This window comes from Ostrinia nubilalis, chromosome 8, assembly GCF_963855985.1.
Source record: "Ostrinia nubilalis chromosome 8, ilOstNubi1.1, whole genome shotgun sequence".
NCBI classification, from domain to species: Eukaryota; Metazoa; Arthropoda; class Insecta; order Lepidoptera; family Crambidae; genus Ostrinia; species Ostrinia nubilalis.
This window is the reverse complement of record NC_087095.1, coordinates 7,970,571-7,988,652: the sequence shown is the minus strand read 5'-3', so window position 1 is coordinate 7,988,652 and position 18,082 is coordinate 7,970,571. Positions and strand designations below refer to the sequence as shown.

The following is an 18,082-nucleotide window of genomic DNA, read 5'->3' as shown; positions in this document are numbered from 1 at the left end:
ATGGTTAATTCTTAATAGTAAACAGCCACTTTTTTTCCAAAAGTCTTCAGTTTAATAAAGGAAACTGACCAGCATAGTCGAATCGCCATTCGTGACGAAAATGTGAGCTTTTACACGTCTCGTCAAACAACTGACTATTTGAACACTCAAAATATGAAATAAACAGGTCCAACGCTACGAAATTCTTGCTTGGAATCTAAACACTTCTTTTGGTACCCAAATATTAAAATTAAACGCGTGAACAGCGATTTATGTAGCCAGAAGCAACTGTCGGTGCGGTCAAAAACCATGCTTTGGAGGTGCCTCAAGCTGAGTGGAAAAAATGCTATGAAAAGTGTTTCAGACACATTAAAAAGTACATAAATCATGAAAGACAATACCAATAAATGCAATCAATAACATTTTAATAATAAACTACTTTGTTTTCATAGTTAGGCTCACAACTTAAATAGTGTCCCACGTAGAACCAAAATCGTGTGATATAAAGTCACTTATTCTAGTGCATTTATCGGTATATGATTGTAGTAGCAATTTATCCGTACTATGTATTTCTCTGGTCTTACCGTTAGACGACTGGCCTAGAGACGCTAATCGCAGGCTTAATACCATCTGCTATTAAACAATTTATGGCCACCCTGTTCCATATTAAGATATTGAAAAGTCGTTATTAAGATACATATACTCAACATCAAATAAACCGCACCTTCCGCGACGCGAACTTTAAACATTTTCTTTTGTCACAATCATGGTACCCTAACAATATTGGTGTTATTTGAAAGCCCTATAAATATCCTTAAAGAAAAACACATTTAATTTCTTAATAAATGATTAACAAATACCATAAATGTGACTTGAAAAAAGACCTCACTTTGGGCTCACCTCTGGGATCAATTAGACCAATTTTTATGGTTATAAAACCAAATTATGATCTCACGTGTCCTCTTTAACAGATGGATAGCGATTAATGCCAACTTAACAGTTTTATAGCCATAAAAGTTGGCTCAAGCGTAACTACCTATTTTTTGAAGAAGTGGCTCTGAATCCTTCTGAAGACACATTTTTGGGGTAAAAACCTTTCCTTTAATGAAATGAAGTTTAGAACTAGGTTTAAAATGGTGCCAATATTGGTGGGAAGTGGGGATGCATACGTTTGAAAATGCTCGTCTCGGGAGGTGCGATTTATTTGATGTCGAGTGTAGTTGAACTGTACTTAATTGAGTGCTCTAGGGCAACTGTAGACTATAGAAGTATAGATAGTAAACAGTGTCTTGCGGTAAGATACTCACTCGGCTCGAATGTCCCGTATTGTGAAGTAGGTTTAATTTTTTTTTTCATAAAAATGATACTGAAACTATTCATTGCTATAATACAAGAAATTCCATTAAAGTGCATATTTATGTTAGTTTAGTTAAATTTCGATTTTTATTCAGTCAGGATTCAAAAAGATTTTATAGTTCAAAATAACATTCTCATTAAATTTCTAAATATACAACATTTTAATACTTCATGCCTTCACTAATTGATAGAATAGCGAAAAATCTGCCCTACAGTTATGAGGAGATTAATTATCCGAGTAAGGAAAAAAAAGGCGAAAGAGAAATTGCGCTTCATTCTGCAGGCTATGAAATATGATGTGACGTTTGTTAGTTTGCTCCTTTTTAATTCGCTCTCTTTTTCACGATGAAGACTACTTTAATCAGGTTTTTTTCGTAAAATTTAATTTAGCACTGCAGCTACTATTTCGGAAAAGATCTTAATCATCCTGATAAATTAAGACCTACTTCATTTGAAGCATTCACCATCATTGTTTATTTTTTTATTACTAATTGATCCGAAATGATCACCGAGTTTTCTAATTACATAACATGGCCTTCTTTTAATTACCAAATTAGTTACATCTTTTTAGTCAATTTAAAGTTTATCACTCCTGTGGTAAAAGATCAGAGACTACTTGTAATTTAAATCTACAATAATTGAAAAATCATCATGTTAAAATAGTTAACTGGCACAACAATAACCGGAATGGTGTACACTAAACAATGATTTTCATCGATACGCTTTATCCCACTTCACAATAGGAAACTAATATAGTAGTTGAATATCGAATTATGTCGTTTTCAGAGTAGAGCATCAAAATTTATGTATTGAGAATATGATCGCGAGATTACCAGTGCCTTTCCCCTAATACTATAAATTTAATCGCTTCTATCGTAGTTCACGATCCTGCTTCCGGATATAGTCTTAGCGCGATGCCTAATTAATTAGGTATATAGCCTGAAAACCTCTGAAAACCGTTTGCAGTAAAGGGGAAATTGATCTTTGCAACATGCCAAAACCTATAAAGCTGTTGAGGCGTACTAATTGACATAATGTTGCAGCTGGCATGAAATCGCGATATAACTAATGTGCCTTCATCTAATAGGTACGTGTCGACGCGAGCGACAGATTTAACGGCGCAACATCAAAGTTATTGTTTGGTTACGCATCAAGCTTGTAGATGACAGCACATCAAATTGTATATTTTTGTTGTAAATTCGCCCATAATACAACTACATAAGAGACTTCAGTGTTTAGCTCGATATAGTGTCATCTTTACACTTGGCACGCATCTGACTTGACATTTGGAGCATTGCAAACTAGGTCAGCCCCCCTAGACAAAACGCACTTTTTGATCGAATCGAAAATCGAATCCGTCAAAACTCCATACAAAAAAGGGGTTTTTCGACCACTTTTCGACTGGTTTGCGATTATAATTTGCACTTTGTCTAGACCCACAGTTGTTTAGTAAGGCAGATGTCACACTGTCATTTATTGAGCGTGCAAATCTACTACGGATCTACGTTGCTTCCAGAATAAGAGCTTAGGCAATTGAACTGTAGGTTGAAGTAGCGCAACAAGAGATGGCGCAGTCAAGTTCGTAACTTTATCCGATGAAAATTGTAGACATAAGATTATAATTCGAACGTTTTTAGGTCACATCTGGCTAGCTGAGTAGGCCCAGATGCTGACAACTATAACAAATTTAATTTTCAAGCCCACAGGCCACAGCCATCTCAAAATTGGCGTAGGTACTTAATCATAGCCTTAAGTGCGGTAATGTTAAATAAAGATATAGATAGTTTTTTGATGAGTAATCCTCATATTGCCTACTGATTACTGTTTCTAATGAGAACACAGCCGGTCTGCTAACGCACGCTAGATCAGCCATAAGATGCAGTAATTTAGATGAGAAAGATAATTCAATTGTAAACCTCGTTGTGTTCACGTAATGAGCATTAATGATAACATTAGCACATTTTACGGTATCGTATAAGTAAAAAACTTACTATATCACCAACAGGCTCAATCATGAGAATTTTATTAGTTACGTAACGATGTACAGAGCTGTCAATCAAATAACTACAGATAATACGGGGAATAGAGAAAAAAAAGAACTGTTATGAAACAAATTAAAACTACTGGTCTTCTATATTCTTACAATACAAAAACATTTACAATACCTAGCTAGTGAGTATATTATTTCATACGAATGTACGAGTATCACGACATTGCACAAAATCGTGTTATTTTTAAACTTCACCTTTTTAACTTAGATGCTATTTCAAACAGCAACTTTAATTAGCCAAGACACGTTTCTGTCTGAGCTCTACTAATTATTTTCATTAGTTTCCTTCTTTTTTTACTTCGGCTATCAAGCTTTTAATTGGGTGAATAGAGTTTCTAATAGGATTTTATACTTTTATTTTTCATTCATTCGTAATTTCGTAGTTACTTTGAAGGCCTTATGAAAATATTAATGATTGAGTACATGTCATGAATACAGTATGACTCGAATAAATAACTTAGAACTCTTTTAAATAGTGATACTTACCTACGGCATCAGCACAAAGCAGCGTCTATGTAAGCAGATAAAATCAACGCGTAGCATTGAAAACTTTTTTCTCTTTGAGACCCAAAGGTAACGTACGTACTTATCTACTTACATGCGTTTAGTATTGACTAAACAATGCAAGCTTACGTTGATACAGCCGATCGAGCCACAAACAGCCTTGAAGGCTCAATCATAATGAGTGAAAGGCGCCACCTCGGTCACATAGCACGATCGTGACTCACCGGTGACTTTTAATCTCATGCATGTATAAGATCTAAGGATGTTGGTTAACGAATCATATTAATTTTATTACGTTCTGACGAATCGATGCTAGTTTTGGGAATTTGGAGTAACGAGGAAAAAATCAAGCAAATGTTGCCTACTGACAAAATCCGAAAGCTTTAACCGTCTTGAAACTGATCATGAAAACATCCAAACATAACAAACAGCCCAGGGCGTTGACGTTACCTTACCCGTACACAGTTATATTGTTACAGTCCCAAATTGCGTCATGCATAGCTGTTACAGTCAGACTGTTATCAATAGCATAGTCAATAGCTACTGCTACTGCCCCCAGACGTCTTGCTTAGAAATTGTCCCTTAATTGCTCATACCCGTGCCGTAACCCAATCTCGGCTTCCGTATTGCTATTTGCCCCGCACGAGTCTATAGTTACGGGTCTAAGAGGGCTCTCAATGCAACCAGCGAAGCAACCCGCTGACATCTGAAACTGAGATACAGGACAGTTATAAAGTCAGCCATCCATGACTATCGACGTGGGAATAGCACTCTCAGATCAATGAACATTCATCAGCCAGAGAACTGAACGTATCCACTTCAATTCTCCTCCATTACTTCCGTTACATTGCGTTCGACTTCTTTTAAAATTCAAACTTGAAAGATTCATCCCAAACTGTCTAATCTTACGACTGTTTAAGGTTTGCAAGCATTTAAAATTCAACGGGAAATGTGGCATCTTGCCTCTTTTGATGTATAGGAATTTCTTTCGCACATTAGTCTCACTTTATTTATAACTTCAGCTGTTTTGTTTGAGCCTAAAAAATATTCTCACAAGTTCTTTGTCGTGTCACACGCAGCGGTTTAGGTAGGTATTGTTTTATAGTTAAATAGCTAGGTCATGTGCACACGACTGCGCTGGTAAAGGCAAAAATCGCTAGACTCACGTGACCGACAATCTAACTATGTAAACCAAGTTTGAATTCCTACTTTGCTGAAATCTCAACTTTAGTTGCTGAGTAATAGTTTCATTGCCTGAATGTAAACAATAATGTAGAATACAGTTAGACCTACAAAGCTCACTGATAAATTAGTAGCCGACATTAAAAGAATGCGCGAAAAAATTGGTGAATCGGTATAAATAAAGGAACAGTCTGCAAATTCGCATGCATTGCATTTCGCGAGTGTAATATAACATAAGTGGGCCAAACATTGCATCGTGTTGCGGGTGTCGCCGCCGGAGCGTGAAAACATCGCGCATTCACGATCAGCCGTCAAACTCACGCTCTATTTGTGATCACTTACTTTTTAGCGGCATGCACGGATGTTGATTGAACACGTACTAGCATACAATTTCTTTCAATGTTGCTGGAAACAAATTCTATGGTATATTGTAGTACACTTCTTGAAGCATATTTTAGAAGTTTACTTGGAATTTCCTCATTCACAATCATCACCATGTTCCACCACCATGCACTCCTCTGAGAAACTGGAAATACTAGGGGGTATTTCCGGTACGTATAGTATGTCCATCTATTTATGAATGGTTTGATTTATTGATGAAATGTGGTTCATATTTAAAAAAAATTCCCTTTACATTAACGCTTATGTATGTCACAGGAGCGGAAAAGACGTAGTACAATGCAAACAAAATGATCGCAGAATGTAAATTTATTTCATAATATTCCGTTCCGTATGTTATTCATAAACCTCCAAACTCACTCGTCCCTTTATTCTCGCTATTCAATGCGAAACTCATTAGCAAGTGAAAACGGAAGGCTGATGCAACCCCAATCTGTAGGATAGTTGGTGACACCTGTTGAAAACGGTTTAATCCCAAATCAGTACTATCAAACCGTTTTAGCTGTAGCTGTGATCGTATTTAATACCTTTTCAGTACAAACCGGGTTCGGTGAGATCAATAGTGTAATCCGTTGTAATCTGGTGTTTACCGCAGCCCTTACAAATTGGACTGACGATGCCTGGCTAAGTACCTGGCGAAACTAATAATGCAAATTTTTCGCGAAATTATTTTCCTCTGCCGCGACATGAATAACAAATGTACTGATGAATTTCAAATTCGGAATGAAATCCCTTTAAAATAACGAGTTTGACATTGACCACGGACTCTTAAAATAAAGTGTTTGAAAAACAGTGTACAGAGAAAGTAAAATCAACGTTAGAAAGTTTGCGAATAGTTAAGTAAAACTTTATTTAATGAAACAAACAAAAAGCAATTGGTTGAAGTGCTTTTAAGATTATAAATTCAAATGACAGGTTCTGTACTTTCTGAATACAAAGTACCTGTAACGAGTAACGTATTTGAATAGTGATCCATGTTCTGTAGAAAATTATTATCTTCACAAAAATACTACACATTTATGTGAACCTATGATTAACTCATCCAAACTCGTGCTTAAAATGAAAAGTATCTACATACATACCTATGAATATTTCCGCTTTCTGGCGTTGTATCAAAAAGTGATAGCAAATATTTCTAATATTTTCTCTAGCCCTTTAGGCGAAAGTTATGTTTAAACAACTAATGAGTCTTCATGGGATGTTAAAACGTTACGTACACAAAAATCACTCACATAGGAAATTCAATAATTTACATAGCCCACAGTCACAGAGCATTACGTAAACAACTTTTACTCTTGTGTTTGGATTACCAGATTTATTTGTTTTAATTTCATTTTCATTTTGTTACAGGATGGGAGTTAAAGGGGTTACACTGTTACAAATTCTTCAATATCAGACATTCATGGGAAAAAGCTGCCGAGCTATGTCGAAGGTAATATATTTTTAAAAAGATTGATACCTACTTGAAATTAGCAACCGAAAGAAGATTTTACTAATAAAGTTTTTTTGTTATCCAGGTATGGCAGCGAACTGATGGTAGTAGACAGTTACATAGAAAACAACATGACAGCTAGCATGGTCCCTACTAGTCTTAGCAATAACCACTATTGGCTCGGACTTGCTACTGTCGACGACCTCAGAACAAACACACTCGAATCAGCAGCCGGTGCTTTAGTATCACAGTACGCAGGATTTTGGGATCTCAGACAACCAAATCCCAAAAATGGAGAATGCGTAGACGTACACATCACCTCCGACGTCCAATCATGGGAACTCACCACTTGCGAAACTCTTCTGCCGTTCATGTGCAAAGCCACCGCCTGTCCTGCTGGTAAGTAACCATTCAGTGAAACGAATGCGCTAATAAACAAATGGTAATTGAAAGTCAATGTTAACGTACTTTAAACAATAGCTTTAACTCGCTTTTACTTTTAGGAACCTTCCATTGTTCAAACGGAAGATGCATAAACTCAGCCTTCAAATGTGACAAGCAAGACGATTGTGGCGATGCGTCCGACGAAATGGACTGCACTTCCGAGTGTCACTTTTACATGGCCAGCAGTGGGGACGTCTTAGAGAGCCCTAACTATCCTCACAAGTACCCACCCTTCAGCGATTGTAAATGGACTTTAGAAGGTCCTCAAGGCCAAAACATTGTTTTACAGTTCCAAGATTTTGAAACTGAAAAGTCTTTCGACACTGTTCAAATTCTGGTGGGCGGCAGAACCGAAGACAAATCAGTCAATCTTGCAACCCTATCAGGGAAACAAGATTTATCGACTAAACTTTTTGTATCCGCTTCGAACTTCATGATTATTAAATTCAGCACGGATGGATCAGTCGAAAGGAAAGGTTTCCGTGCATCATGGAAAACTGAATCATCTAACTGTGGTGGTATTCTTAGAGCTACTCCCCAAGGTCAAGTTTTGACTTCTCCTGGCTACCCAGTCGGCTGTCCTGGTGGTTTGGAATGTATGTACATAATTGAAGCTCAGCCTGGTCGAATAATCTCATTGGAAATCGAAGACCTAGAGTTGGGTATGAACAGAGATTACATAGTCATTAAAGATGGAAATACTCCATCTAGCCCAGTGCTTGCTCGCTTAACAGGCCCGGGTGAAGAAAACCAAAAAGTAGTTATATCTACTACGAACCATTTATACATGTACTTCAGAACGAGTTTGGGAGATTCCAAGAAGGGTTTCAACATGAGATATTCTCAAGGATGTAAAGCAACAATTATTGCGTCCAATGGAACTTTCACTTCACCCGCATACGGACTAACTAACTATCCTAATAACCAGGAATGTTTATACAGAATAAAGAACCCCAATGGTGGTCCTTTGTCTCTGAAATTCGACGAATTCAATATCCACCCATCTGATGTTGTACAAGTTTTTGACGGGTCTAGTACAAATGGACTGAGATTACACTCTGAAAACGGATTTACGGTGAAACCTAGAATAACACTTACTGCATCTAGCGGTGAAATGTTGATAAGATTTGTATCTGATGCATTACATAACGGCGAGGGATGGAAGGCAACGTTCTCAGCAGGTAGTTTTATTACATAATAAATTAAAATTTTGGTGTATGTATTATTCTGGAAACAATTATTTATAACAATCTATTTGTCAATTTACAGACTGCCCACCTCTCAAGTCCGGAATCGGAGCATTAGCATCAAACAGAGATACCGCATTTGGTACAGTTATTACATTTACATGCCCTATTGGCCAAGAATTTGCAACGGGTAAATCTAGAATCACAACTCAATGTTTAGACGGTGGAAAATGGTCAACCACATACATACCGAGTTGCCAAGGTATTTTATACTTAATTTATCATTTTATTTCTTACTCTTATGACTTATCAATTTACTTACTGATAACATTATTTTCTTGACAGAGGTATATTGTGGACCAGTGCCACAAATCGACAACGGATTCTCTATTGGATCAACCAATGTCACTTATCGAGGTGTCGCGACGTACCAATGTTACGCTGGATTTGCTTTCCCAACTGGCCAGCCTATTGAGAGGATTTCTTGTTTAGCTGATGGCAGATGGGAAAGAACGCCTACTTGTCTTGGTAAGGCACATTCTCAGCAAAATGTTTTAACGAGCTTTAATTTATTTGGCTAATCATTATAATATGACCTTTCTTTTACAGCATCTCAATGTGTGGCCTTACCAGAAGTCCCACACGCAAACGTCACAATTCTAAACGGCGGAGGGCGTAGCTATGGTACAATCGTACGATATGAATGTGAGCCTGGTTACGTGCGGTCAGGTCAGCCTGTCCTCTTGTGTATGAGCAACGGAACTTGGTCTGGAGACGTTCCTTCCTGCTCAAAGGCTTTGTGCCCGAAGTTCCCTGAAATCAAGAACGGATTTATAGTGGACCAGACCAGAATATACATGTACGGAGACGAAGCTCGAGTACAATGTTACAAAGGTAATTTATTCATTGTGAAATTGTGTTTTTTCAACCTCGAATACCTAGTTAATTTTACCTCATAGTACATTTTTTTTTTACACCTTTAAACTTAATTTTACATTTTATCTACAGGATATAAACTAAACGGACCCAGTGTGCTAAAATGCGGACCAAATCAAGACTTTGACGCAGCGCCTACTTGTGACGACATCAACGAATGTCTGAGCAGCCAATGCGACAGTATCTCCACAGACTGCAAGAACACGCAAGGTGGTTTCTTCTGCCCTTGCCGACCTGGGTTCGCTCCGAGCTTGGATTGCAGACCAGTTGGTGATCTGGGTCTGATCAATGGTGCTGTGCCTGATGAATCTATCACAACTTCAGCTCCGGAGCCTGGATATCACAAAGGAGTAAGTTAAGAGAGAGATAGACTCTTTATTGTATAGGAAATGTCTGTAGATAGAAATGACTAATATTTTTTCCCAAATTACCTACGAGTACCTTCTGTTTCTTATCGCTTCTTTGAATGTTATATTTCACTTTTTATATGGTAAACTTAATATTAACTTTCTTGTTAGATGGTCCGATTGAACAATGGAGGTGGATGGTGTGGAAACAACTTGGAAGCTGGAGCTAACTGGATTCAAGTGGACTTGAGAGCGCCAACTATCATCAGAGGTTTCAGAACCATGAGTGTGATGCGAGCTGACGGCAACATTGCTTTTACTTCCGCGATTAGAATTCAATACACTAATGACTTGACTGACGTCTTCAAAGATTATACGAACCCAGACGGTACTGCTGTTGAATTCCGTATCCTAGAACCTACTCTATCAGTTTTGAACCTGCCAGTGCCTATTGAGGCGCAATATGTCAAATTCAAGATCCAAGACTACGTAGGCGCTCCTTGTTTGAAGATTGAAATTATGGGATGTGCTCGATTGGATTGCAATGACATCAATGAATGTTCGGAAAATAACGGTGGATGTGAACAAAAGTGTATCAACACGTAAGCATACAACTAACCAATTATATAAAATTCATTTACTATTTTTCATATTCTATCTAAAATATGTAATCTATTACAGGCCTGGAAACTTCTCATGTTCTTGCAACCTTGGTTATGAACTGTACTCAAGCAATGGAACAGCTGGTTTCGCTATTGAAACATCTGAAACTGGTGAACGAGATGGCGATACTTACCAAAGAAATAAGTCTTGTGTACCCGTCATGTGCCCCCCTCTTTTGTCGCCCGAAAATGGAAAACTGCTGTCTACAAAGAAATCGTTCCACTTTGGTGATATTGTACAATTCCAATGTGATTTCGGATATGTTATGTCAGGATTCTCATCACTTCTTTGTACATCAAGTGGCACATGGAATGGAACAGCTCCTGAATGTCAATGTAAGATGATAAACATCAAGAATTTTATTCTTAGAAGATATTTGTTTATTTACTAAGATGCTAATTAATTTTTATTTTCCAGATGCTCGTTGTGTAACTTTATCTGATGATAAAAACGATGGACTGAAGGTCATAAGGGACGACCCAGAAAGTGTATTAGTACCTTACAGAGACAACGTAACAGTCACTTGCACGTCTCCAGGGCGACACCTAAGAAACACATTGACATCATCTTTCAGACAGTGTGTTTACGATCCTAAACCAGTAAGTAGGATGCGTTAAAACAATCTATGTGGATTATTTACTAAGATGACGTTTGTAATTATATTTTTATTGCAGGGTTTTCCCGATTACTGGTTGTCTGGTGCTCAACCACAATGTCCCAGAAAAGACTGTGGCGTGCCGATGCCAACTCCAGGATTCGTCTACAGTCCACTTGTTGACACAAAATACCAAAGCTCTTTCTTCTTCGGTTGCCAAAATACTTTCAAAATGGCAGGTCAGTCCAGCAAGCACGACAACATTGTTAGATGTCAAGCAAACGGTATTTGGGATTTCGGAGACCTAAGGTGCGAAGGACCGGTGTGTGAGGACCCTGGCAGACCAGCTGATGGTTACCAAATTGCAAGAAGCTATGAACATGGATCTGAAGTTTTATTCGGATGTTCAAGACCTGGATACATACTGATCAACCCTAGACCAATCACTTGCATACGGGAACCAGAATGCAAAGTCATTAAGCCTCTCGGACTTGCATCTGGAAGAATACCTGACTCGGCCATTAACGCTACCTCAGAAAGACCTAATTACGAGGCCAGAAACATTAGGCTTAACTCAGTAACGGGTTGGTGTGGTAAACAAGAAGCTTTCACGTACGTGAGTGTCGACCTAGGAAAAGTACACAGAGTGAAAGCCATTTTAGTAAAGGGTGTCGTGACATCTGACATTGTTGGCCGACCTACCGAAATCAGACTGTTTTACAAGACCAACGAAAGTGCCAACTATGTTATTTACTACCCTAACTTCAACCTAACGATGCGAGACCCAGGAAACTACGGAGAACTGGCAATGATTACGCTGCCTAAATATGTACAGGCTAGGTTCGTGATTTTGGGCATCGTCAGTTTCATGGATAATGCTTGTTTGAAATTTGAACTGATGGGATGCGATGAACCTTCTCCTGATCCACTGTTGGGTTACGATTATGGATACTCTCCTTGTGTTGGTAAGTTAAATCCAAAAACTACATAAAAATAATAAATTATAAAAGTATTTTCATTTCCAAATAATTTAATCAAACTTCATTTTCACACATAATATAACAATGTCTTATGTTTACAGATAACGAGCCTCCAGTTTTCCAAAACTGTCCTCAGCAACCAATTATAGTGCAAACTGATGTAAACGGGGGTCTTCTTCCTGTAAACTTTACGGAGCCGACCGCAACGGATAACTCGGGCGCAATTGCCCGTTTAGAAGTTACTCCACAGCATTTCAGAACTCCAATACAAGTATTCCACAACATGGTTGTTCGTTATGTTGCCTTTGATTTTGATGGCAACGTCGCCATTTGTGAAGTGAACATTACCGTGCCTGACTATACTCCTCCAAAACTGAGCTGCCCGCAAAGTTACGTCATTGAATTAGTCGATAAACAGGACAGTTACGCTGTAAACTTCAACGAAACTCGCAGACGTATAAACGCAACAGATGCATCAGGCGAAGTCTTCCTAAAATTCATTCCGGAGCGCGCAGTTATACCCATTCGTGGCTACGAAAATGTCACAGTGATCGCCTCGGACAAGTATGGAAATAAGGCTCAATGTAACTTCCAAGTAAGTTTCTTTTTAAATGAAATTTTATCTTAAAATAAAAAATGCAAATAATGTTAGGTACTTTATGCTAAAAACTTTACTACTTACTTACAGGTTTCGGTTCAAGCTACACCATGCGTTGATTGGGAATTGATGCCACCAGCACACGGAGCCCTCAACTGCCTCCCTGGAGATAGAGGAATACAGTGCATAGCTACTTGCAGCCCAGGATTCCGATTCACAGACGGTGAACCTGTAAAGACTTTCATTTGCGAAACCAAACGACAATGGGTCCCAACCGCCGTTGTGCCCGATTGTGTTTCTGAAAGTGAGGAATCTATTACGAGTATACTTTTTTGGCACAAGTTCCTACCTGTACGTAAAACGTGAATTAACTAAATATTTTATTTTTCAGATACGCAACAAGCCGCCTATCATGTAATATCAAGCGTGCAGTACCGCGCACTCGGTGCCGTCTCAAACGCCTGCTTACCTCAATACAAAGACTTGTTAGCACAATATGACAATATCCTAAACGAGAGGCTATCCCAACGTTGTTCTGCCGTCAACGTAAACGTAAACGTTACCTTCGTCAAAGTCATGCCAACTCTCTTGGACGAAAACGTCGTGAAAATGGACTTCGTTTTATCGATTACACCTGACATCAGACAGACACAAGTTTACGATCTTTGCGGTTCAACATTGAATCTGATATTCGATCTATCGGTCCCTCACGCCAGCGCACTTATTGAACCTGTGCTTAATGTGTCGTCAATTGGCAATCAATGTCCTCCGTTGAGAGCTATTAGGAGTTCGATTTCCAGAGGTTTCACTTGCAGCGTCGGTGAAGTATTAAATATGGACACAAATGACGTACCAAGATGCTGTAAGTAATTTGCTCCCATTTTAAATATAAGAATGTAATTTTATTTAACATAAATAACAAACCACAGTAGTAACTATTAATTATTTACGTTATTTCAGTGCACTGTCCGGCCGGTACTTTTGCTGGTGAAAAACAAAAGTCGTGTACTATGTGCCCACGTGGATATTTTCAAAACCAAGCGAGACAAGGTTCATGCCTTAAATGCCCACAAGGAACATTCACGAGAGAAGAGGGCTCTAAGGATATCACCGACTGTGTACCTGTCTGCGGATTTGGTACTTTCTCGCCAACTGGTTTAGTACCATGTCTAGAATGTCCACGAAACAGCTACTCTGGAGAGCCACCAATCGGCGGATTCAAAGACTGCCAAGCTTGTCCTGTAAATACCTTTACATACCAACCTGCAGCACCTGGTCGAGACAGGTGCAGAGCCAAATGTGCTCCCGGTACTTACTCGCCAACTGGATTAGCTCCTTGCTCGCAATGTCCTAGAAACTTCTACCAGAACTTAGCTGGTCAAACACTATGCAGCGAATGCCCTACCAACATGAAAACAGTTGGCACAGGAGCTACAGGACTCGAGGAATGTATTCCAGTGGAGTGCTCTAACAGCGCTTGTCAACACGGTGGACTTTGTGTACCTAAAGGTCACGGCGTCCAATGTTATTGCCCAGCTGGTTTCTCCGGACGCAGATGTGAAATTGATATTGATGAATGTGCAAGCCAACCTTGCTACAACGGAGGAACTTGTACTGACCTACCCCAGGGCTATAGATGCTCATGTCCAACAGGATATGGTGGCATTAACTGTCAAGAAGAACGATCAGAGTGCAGAAATGACACCTGCCCTGAACGAGCTATGTGCAAAGATGAACCTGGCTTTAACAATTATACTTGTCTATGTAGGTCTGGTTACACCGGTATTGATTGTGATATCACGGTAAGGAAGATTAGTTCTTTATTCATATTTCTCTTATAGGTATTGTCTAAGGTATGTGTGATTTAACATAAGTTAAATTCGTTTCAGGTTGATCCCTGCACAGCTAATGGCAACCCCTGCTCAAACGGCGCTACTTGTACTGCTCTCCAACAAGGAAGATTTAAGTGCGAATGTCTGCCAGGATGGGAAGGACAACTATGTGAAATTAACACTGACGACTGTATTGAGAAACCGTGTCTTCTTGGCGCGGCTTGCACAGATTTAGTAAATGACTTCAGTTGCGCGTGTCCACAAGGTTTCACAGGAAAACGATGCCATGAAAAGATTGACTTGTGCTCTAATGAACCATGCAAACATGGTATTTGTGTTGACAAACTTTTCGTTCATCAATGCATTTGTGACCCAGGTTGGTCCGGACCTTCTTGCGATATCAACATCAACGAGTGCGTTATTTCGCCTTGTGAAAACGGAGGCCAATGTATTGACAGTATTGACGACTTTACTTGCATTTGTGAAGCTGGATACACCGGGAAGAGATGTCAGCATACGATTGATGACTGTTTATCGGATCCATGCCAGAACGGAGCAACTTGTGTTGACCAAATCGATGGCTTCATCTGTAAATGTCGCCCAGGTTTCATTGGTCTGCAATGTGAGACGGCAATTGATGAATGCTTGAATGAACCATGCAACCCGGTGGGTACAGAGCGATGTGTGGATCTTGACAATAAATACCAATGCATGTGCAGAGAAGGCTTCACTGGAGAGATGTGTGAAACTAATATCGATGACTGTGCGTCAGATCCTTGCTTCAACGGCGGATCTTGCAAAGATGAAATAGGAGGTTACAAATGTAGCTGCCAACCGGGCTGGACTGGAAAGCGCTGCGAAAAGGATATCGGAAACTGCATGAACAGACCTTGTCAAAACAACGCCAGATGTATTGATCTCTTCCAAGATTTCTTCTGCGTGTAAGTTCTTTTTTAATTTCATGTCTTTTACTTTACTCCTTCGAAAATATATCCAATGTACAGTCCATCAGACTGCGTTTTTTTTTTAAATAGCACATACATATTACAACTACGTAAGATTAACACTATGGAATCTTGATAGATCTGTACATTGATTTTAATAAAAAATTTACAGGTGCCCAAGTGGAACAGACGGAAAACAATGTGAAACTGCACCCGAAAGGTGTATTGGCAGCCCTTGTATGCACGGCGGCAAATGCCAAGACTTCGGCTCTGGTCTGAACTGCACATGCTCTCAGGACTTCGTCGGCGTTGGTTGCCAATACGAATTCGACGCGTGTGAAGCTGGTCTCTGCCAGAATGGAGCCACTTGTATCGACGAGGGCGAAGATTACACTTGCATCTGCGCACCAGGCTTCAAAGGAAAGAACTGTGATGAAGACATTATTGACTGCAAGGAGAACTCATGCCCGCCTTCCGCTACATGCATCGATCTACCTGGACGATTCTATTGCCAGTGCCCATTCAATCTCACTGGCGACGATTGTAGAAAAAGTAAGAAAGTTTTAAATGAAATTATCTCATCCTAAAATAATACTGGAATAAGTAACTGGTTGCACGGAACAATATTATTGGTCTCGTCTGTATTTTTACGAACGTATCTTCTGAACAATTGTCTTATTTGTGTGCTCATAATAAAAGGAATATATTTTTCCAGCTATAAGTGTCGACTATGACCTGTACTTCAGCGACCCTCTGCGCTCGAGCGCCGCTCAAGTGGTACCATTCGATACAGGCTCCACAGACAGTTTGACGATCGCTATGTGGGTACAGTACACACAACAAGATGAGGGTGGCGTTTTCTTCACGGCTTACAGCGTCAGGTACTTAAACTGAATAAATATTCCTTTATTTATTTTTTACTTTGACGAAAGATCAGAATATACTTTTTGGAATAACATCTTATTCTATGGAATATTATAGACAGTAGATTAATAGGTACGTGGTCAGCATTTCTGACAAAAAAATCTACAATCACGGTTTTAACTAACAGCAGTTTTTGCTCAATACAAGTCATTAATTCATGAGCACGACACACGAAAATTACTTTTTTACGTTGATCCTTATTTATAAATCTTGATTTGCAGCAATTCCCACATCGCTCTTAACAGACGGCCAGTAATCCAGGCGCATTCGAACGGCGTACAAGTATCCCTGTTCCCTGAACTTCAAGACGTGTACTTGAGTTTCGGAGAGTTTGCAACAGTTAACGACGGACAATGGCATCACGTTGCGTTAGTCTGGGACGGCAGCAACGGTGGAGAGTTAACTTTAATCACTGAAGGACTAATCGCCAGCAAACTTGAGGGATACGGCAGTGGACGATCACTACCTCAATAGTAAGTTTTGATAATATCAGTGTATGTAACATAATTATTGTATTTGCCATGTGCTAATGTTAAAAACAAAACGTTTTACTTTTCAGTCTATGGGTAACGTTGGGTAAACCTCAATCTGACAACCCTAAGGCATACACAGAATCAGGCTTCCAAGGTCACCTGACGAAAGTACAAATATGGAACCGCGCTCTCGATTTCACTAACGAAATTCAGAAGCAAGTCCGCGATTGTCGCACTGAGCCCGTCTTATACAACGGCCTGGCACTCACTTGGGCTGGATACGACGATATCGTTGGTGGAGTAGAGAGGATAGTTCCTTCACACTGCGGCCAAAGAGTTTGTCCTAACGGATACACTGGATCTAAATGCGAGCAATTACAAGTAGACAAGGAACCACCACGTGTCGACCGCTGCCCTGGAGATCTCTGGGTCATTGCCAAGAACGGTTCATCTGTCGTCAGCTGGGATGCGCCAGTCTTCAGTGACAACGTTGGAGTAGCAAGGATTGTGGAGAATTCAGGCCACAAACCTGGCCAGAACCTTGCTTGGGGAACATACGACATTGCTTACGTCGCGTATGATGCTGCTGGCAATACAGCTACTTGCACTTTCAAAGTAACAGTATTATGTAAGTTACGATTTTCCAAATAGGTAATCTGTTTATTTATTATTATTTGTAGATTATGTATTCATTGATTGATTTTTTCCATCAGCTGAATTCTGCCCTCCTCTGGTGGACCCACTTGGAGGCTACCAATCCTGCCGCGATTGGGGAGCGGGTGGTCAGTTCAAGGTGTGTGAAATCGCCTGTCGCGACGGCCTACGATTCTCACAACAAGTGCCGCCATTCTACACTTGCGGAGCTGAAGGCTTCTGGCGACCGACTACCGACCCCAGTCTACCATTGGTCTACCCAGCTTGCTCACGTAAGAATAAAACTTTGTCTTTATTTTATCAGTCACAATACGTAGTTCCAACAATAATCAGTTTAGCAATAGTCATAACACAAAACCTTTATCTTACAGCGGCTTCACCAGCTCAGCGCGTATTCAAGATCTCCATGCTGTTCCCAAGTTCGGTTCTCTGCAACGACGCCGGTCAAGGCGTACTCCGACAGAAAGTCCGCACTGCCATCAACCAGCTCAATAGAGATTGGAACTTCTGCTCTTATGCTATTGATGGTAAGACGATCGAAAATAAGATGCAGAATCAACTCCTCAGAGAATAGACTTTCTCACGTGTAATATTTTTAATTTT

General features: G+C 39.7%; 1 protein-coding gene across 1 annotated transcript in view; it reads left to right on the top strand.

Moving 5' to 3' along the window:
• LOC135073860 (sushi, von Willebrand factor type A, EGF and pentraxin domain-containing protein 1) overlaps nucleotides 1-18,082 on the top strand; it is a 107,062-nt gene that overhangs the window by 76,598 nt on the left and 12,382 nt on the right. Inside the window, exons 4-25 of the mRNA XM_063968082.1 lie at nucleotides 6,821-6,902; nucleotides 6,988-7,301; nucleotides 7,406-8,527; nucleotides 8,616-8,795; nucleotides 8,879-9,061; nucleotides 9,143-9,427; nucleotides 9,542-9,819; nucleotides 9,988-10,418; nucleotides 10,498-10,814; nucleotides 10,897-11,078; nucleotides 11,154-12,039; nucleotides 12,156-12,649; nucleotides 12,743-12,956; nucleotides 13,044-13,514; nucleotides 13,613-14,454; nucleotides 14,542-15,425; nucleotides 15,601-15,980; nucleotides 16,144-16,309; nucleotides 16,574-16,825; nucleotides 16,912-17,453; nucleotides 17,539-17,751; nucleotides 17,851-18,006. Coding sequence (XP_063824152.1) covers nucleotides 6,821-6,902; nucleotides 6,988-7,301; nucleotides 7,406-8,527; nucleotides 8,616-8,795; nucleotides 8,879-9,061; nucleotides 9,143-9,427; nucleotides 9,542-9,819; nucleotides 9,988-10,418; nucleotides 10,498-10,814; nucleotides 10,897-11,078; nucleotides 11,154-12,039; nucleotides 12,156-12,649; nucleotides 12,743-12,956; nucleotides 13,044-13,514; nucleotides 13,613-14,454; nucleotides 14,542-15,425; nucleotides 15,601-15,980; nucleotides 16,144-16,309; nucleotides 16,574-16,825; nucleotides 16,912-17,453; nucleotides 17,539-17,751; nucleotides 17,851-18,006 — 8,874 coding nt within the window. The remainder of the gene's footprint in view (nucleotides 1-6,820; nucleotides 6,903-6,987; nucleotides 7,302-7,405; nucleotides 8,528-8,615; nucleotides 8,796-8,878; nucleotides 9,062-9,142; nucleotides 9,428-9,541; nucleotides 9,820-9,987; nucleotides 10,419-10,497; nucleotides 10,815-10,896; nucleotides 11,079-11,153; nucleotides 12,040-12,155; nucleotides 12,650-12,742; nucleotides 12,957-13,043; nucleotides 13,515-13,612; nucleotides 14,455-14,541; nucleotides 15,426-15,600; nucleotides 15,981-16,143; nucleotides 16,310-16,573; nucleotides 16,826-16,911; nucleotides 17,454-17,538; nucleotides 17,752-17,850; nucleotides 18,007-18,082) is intronic.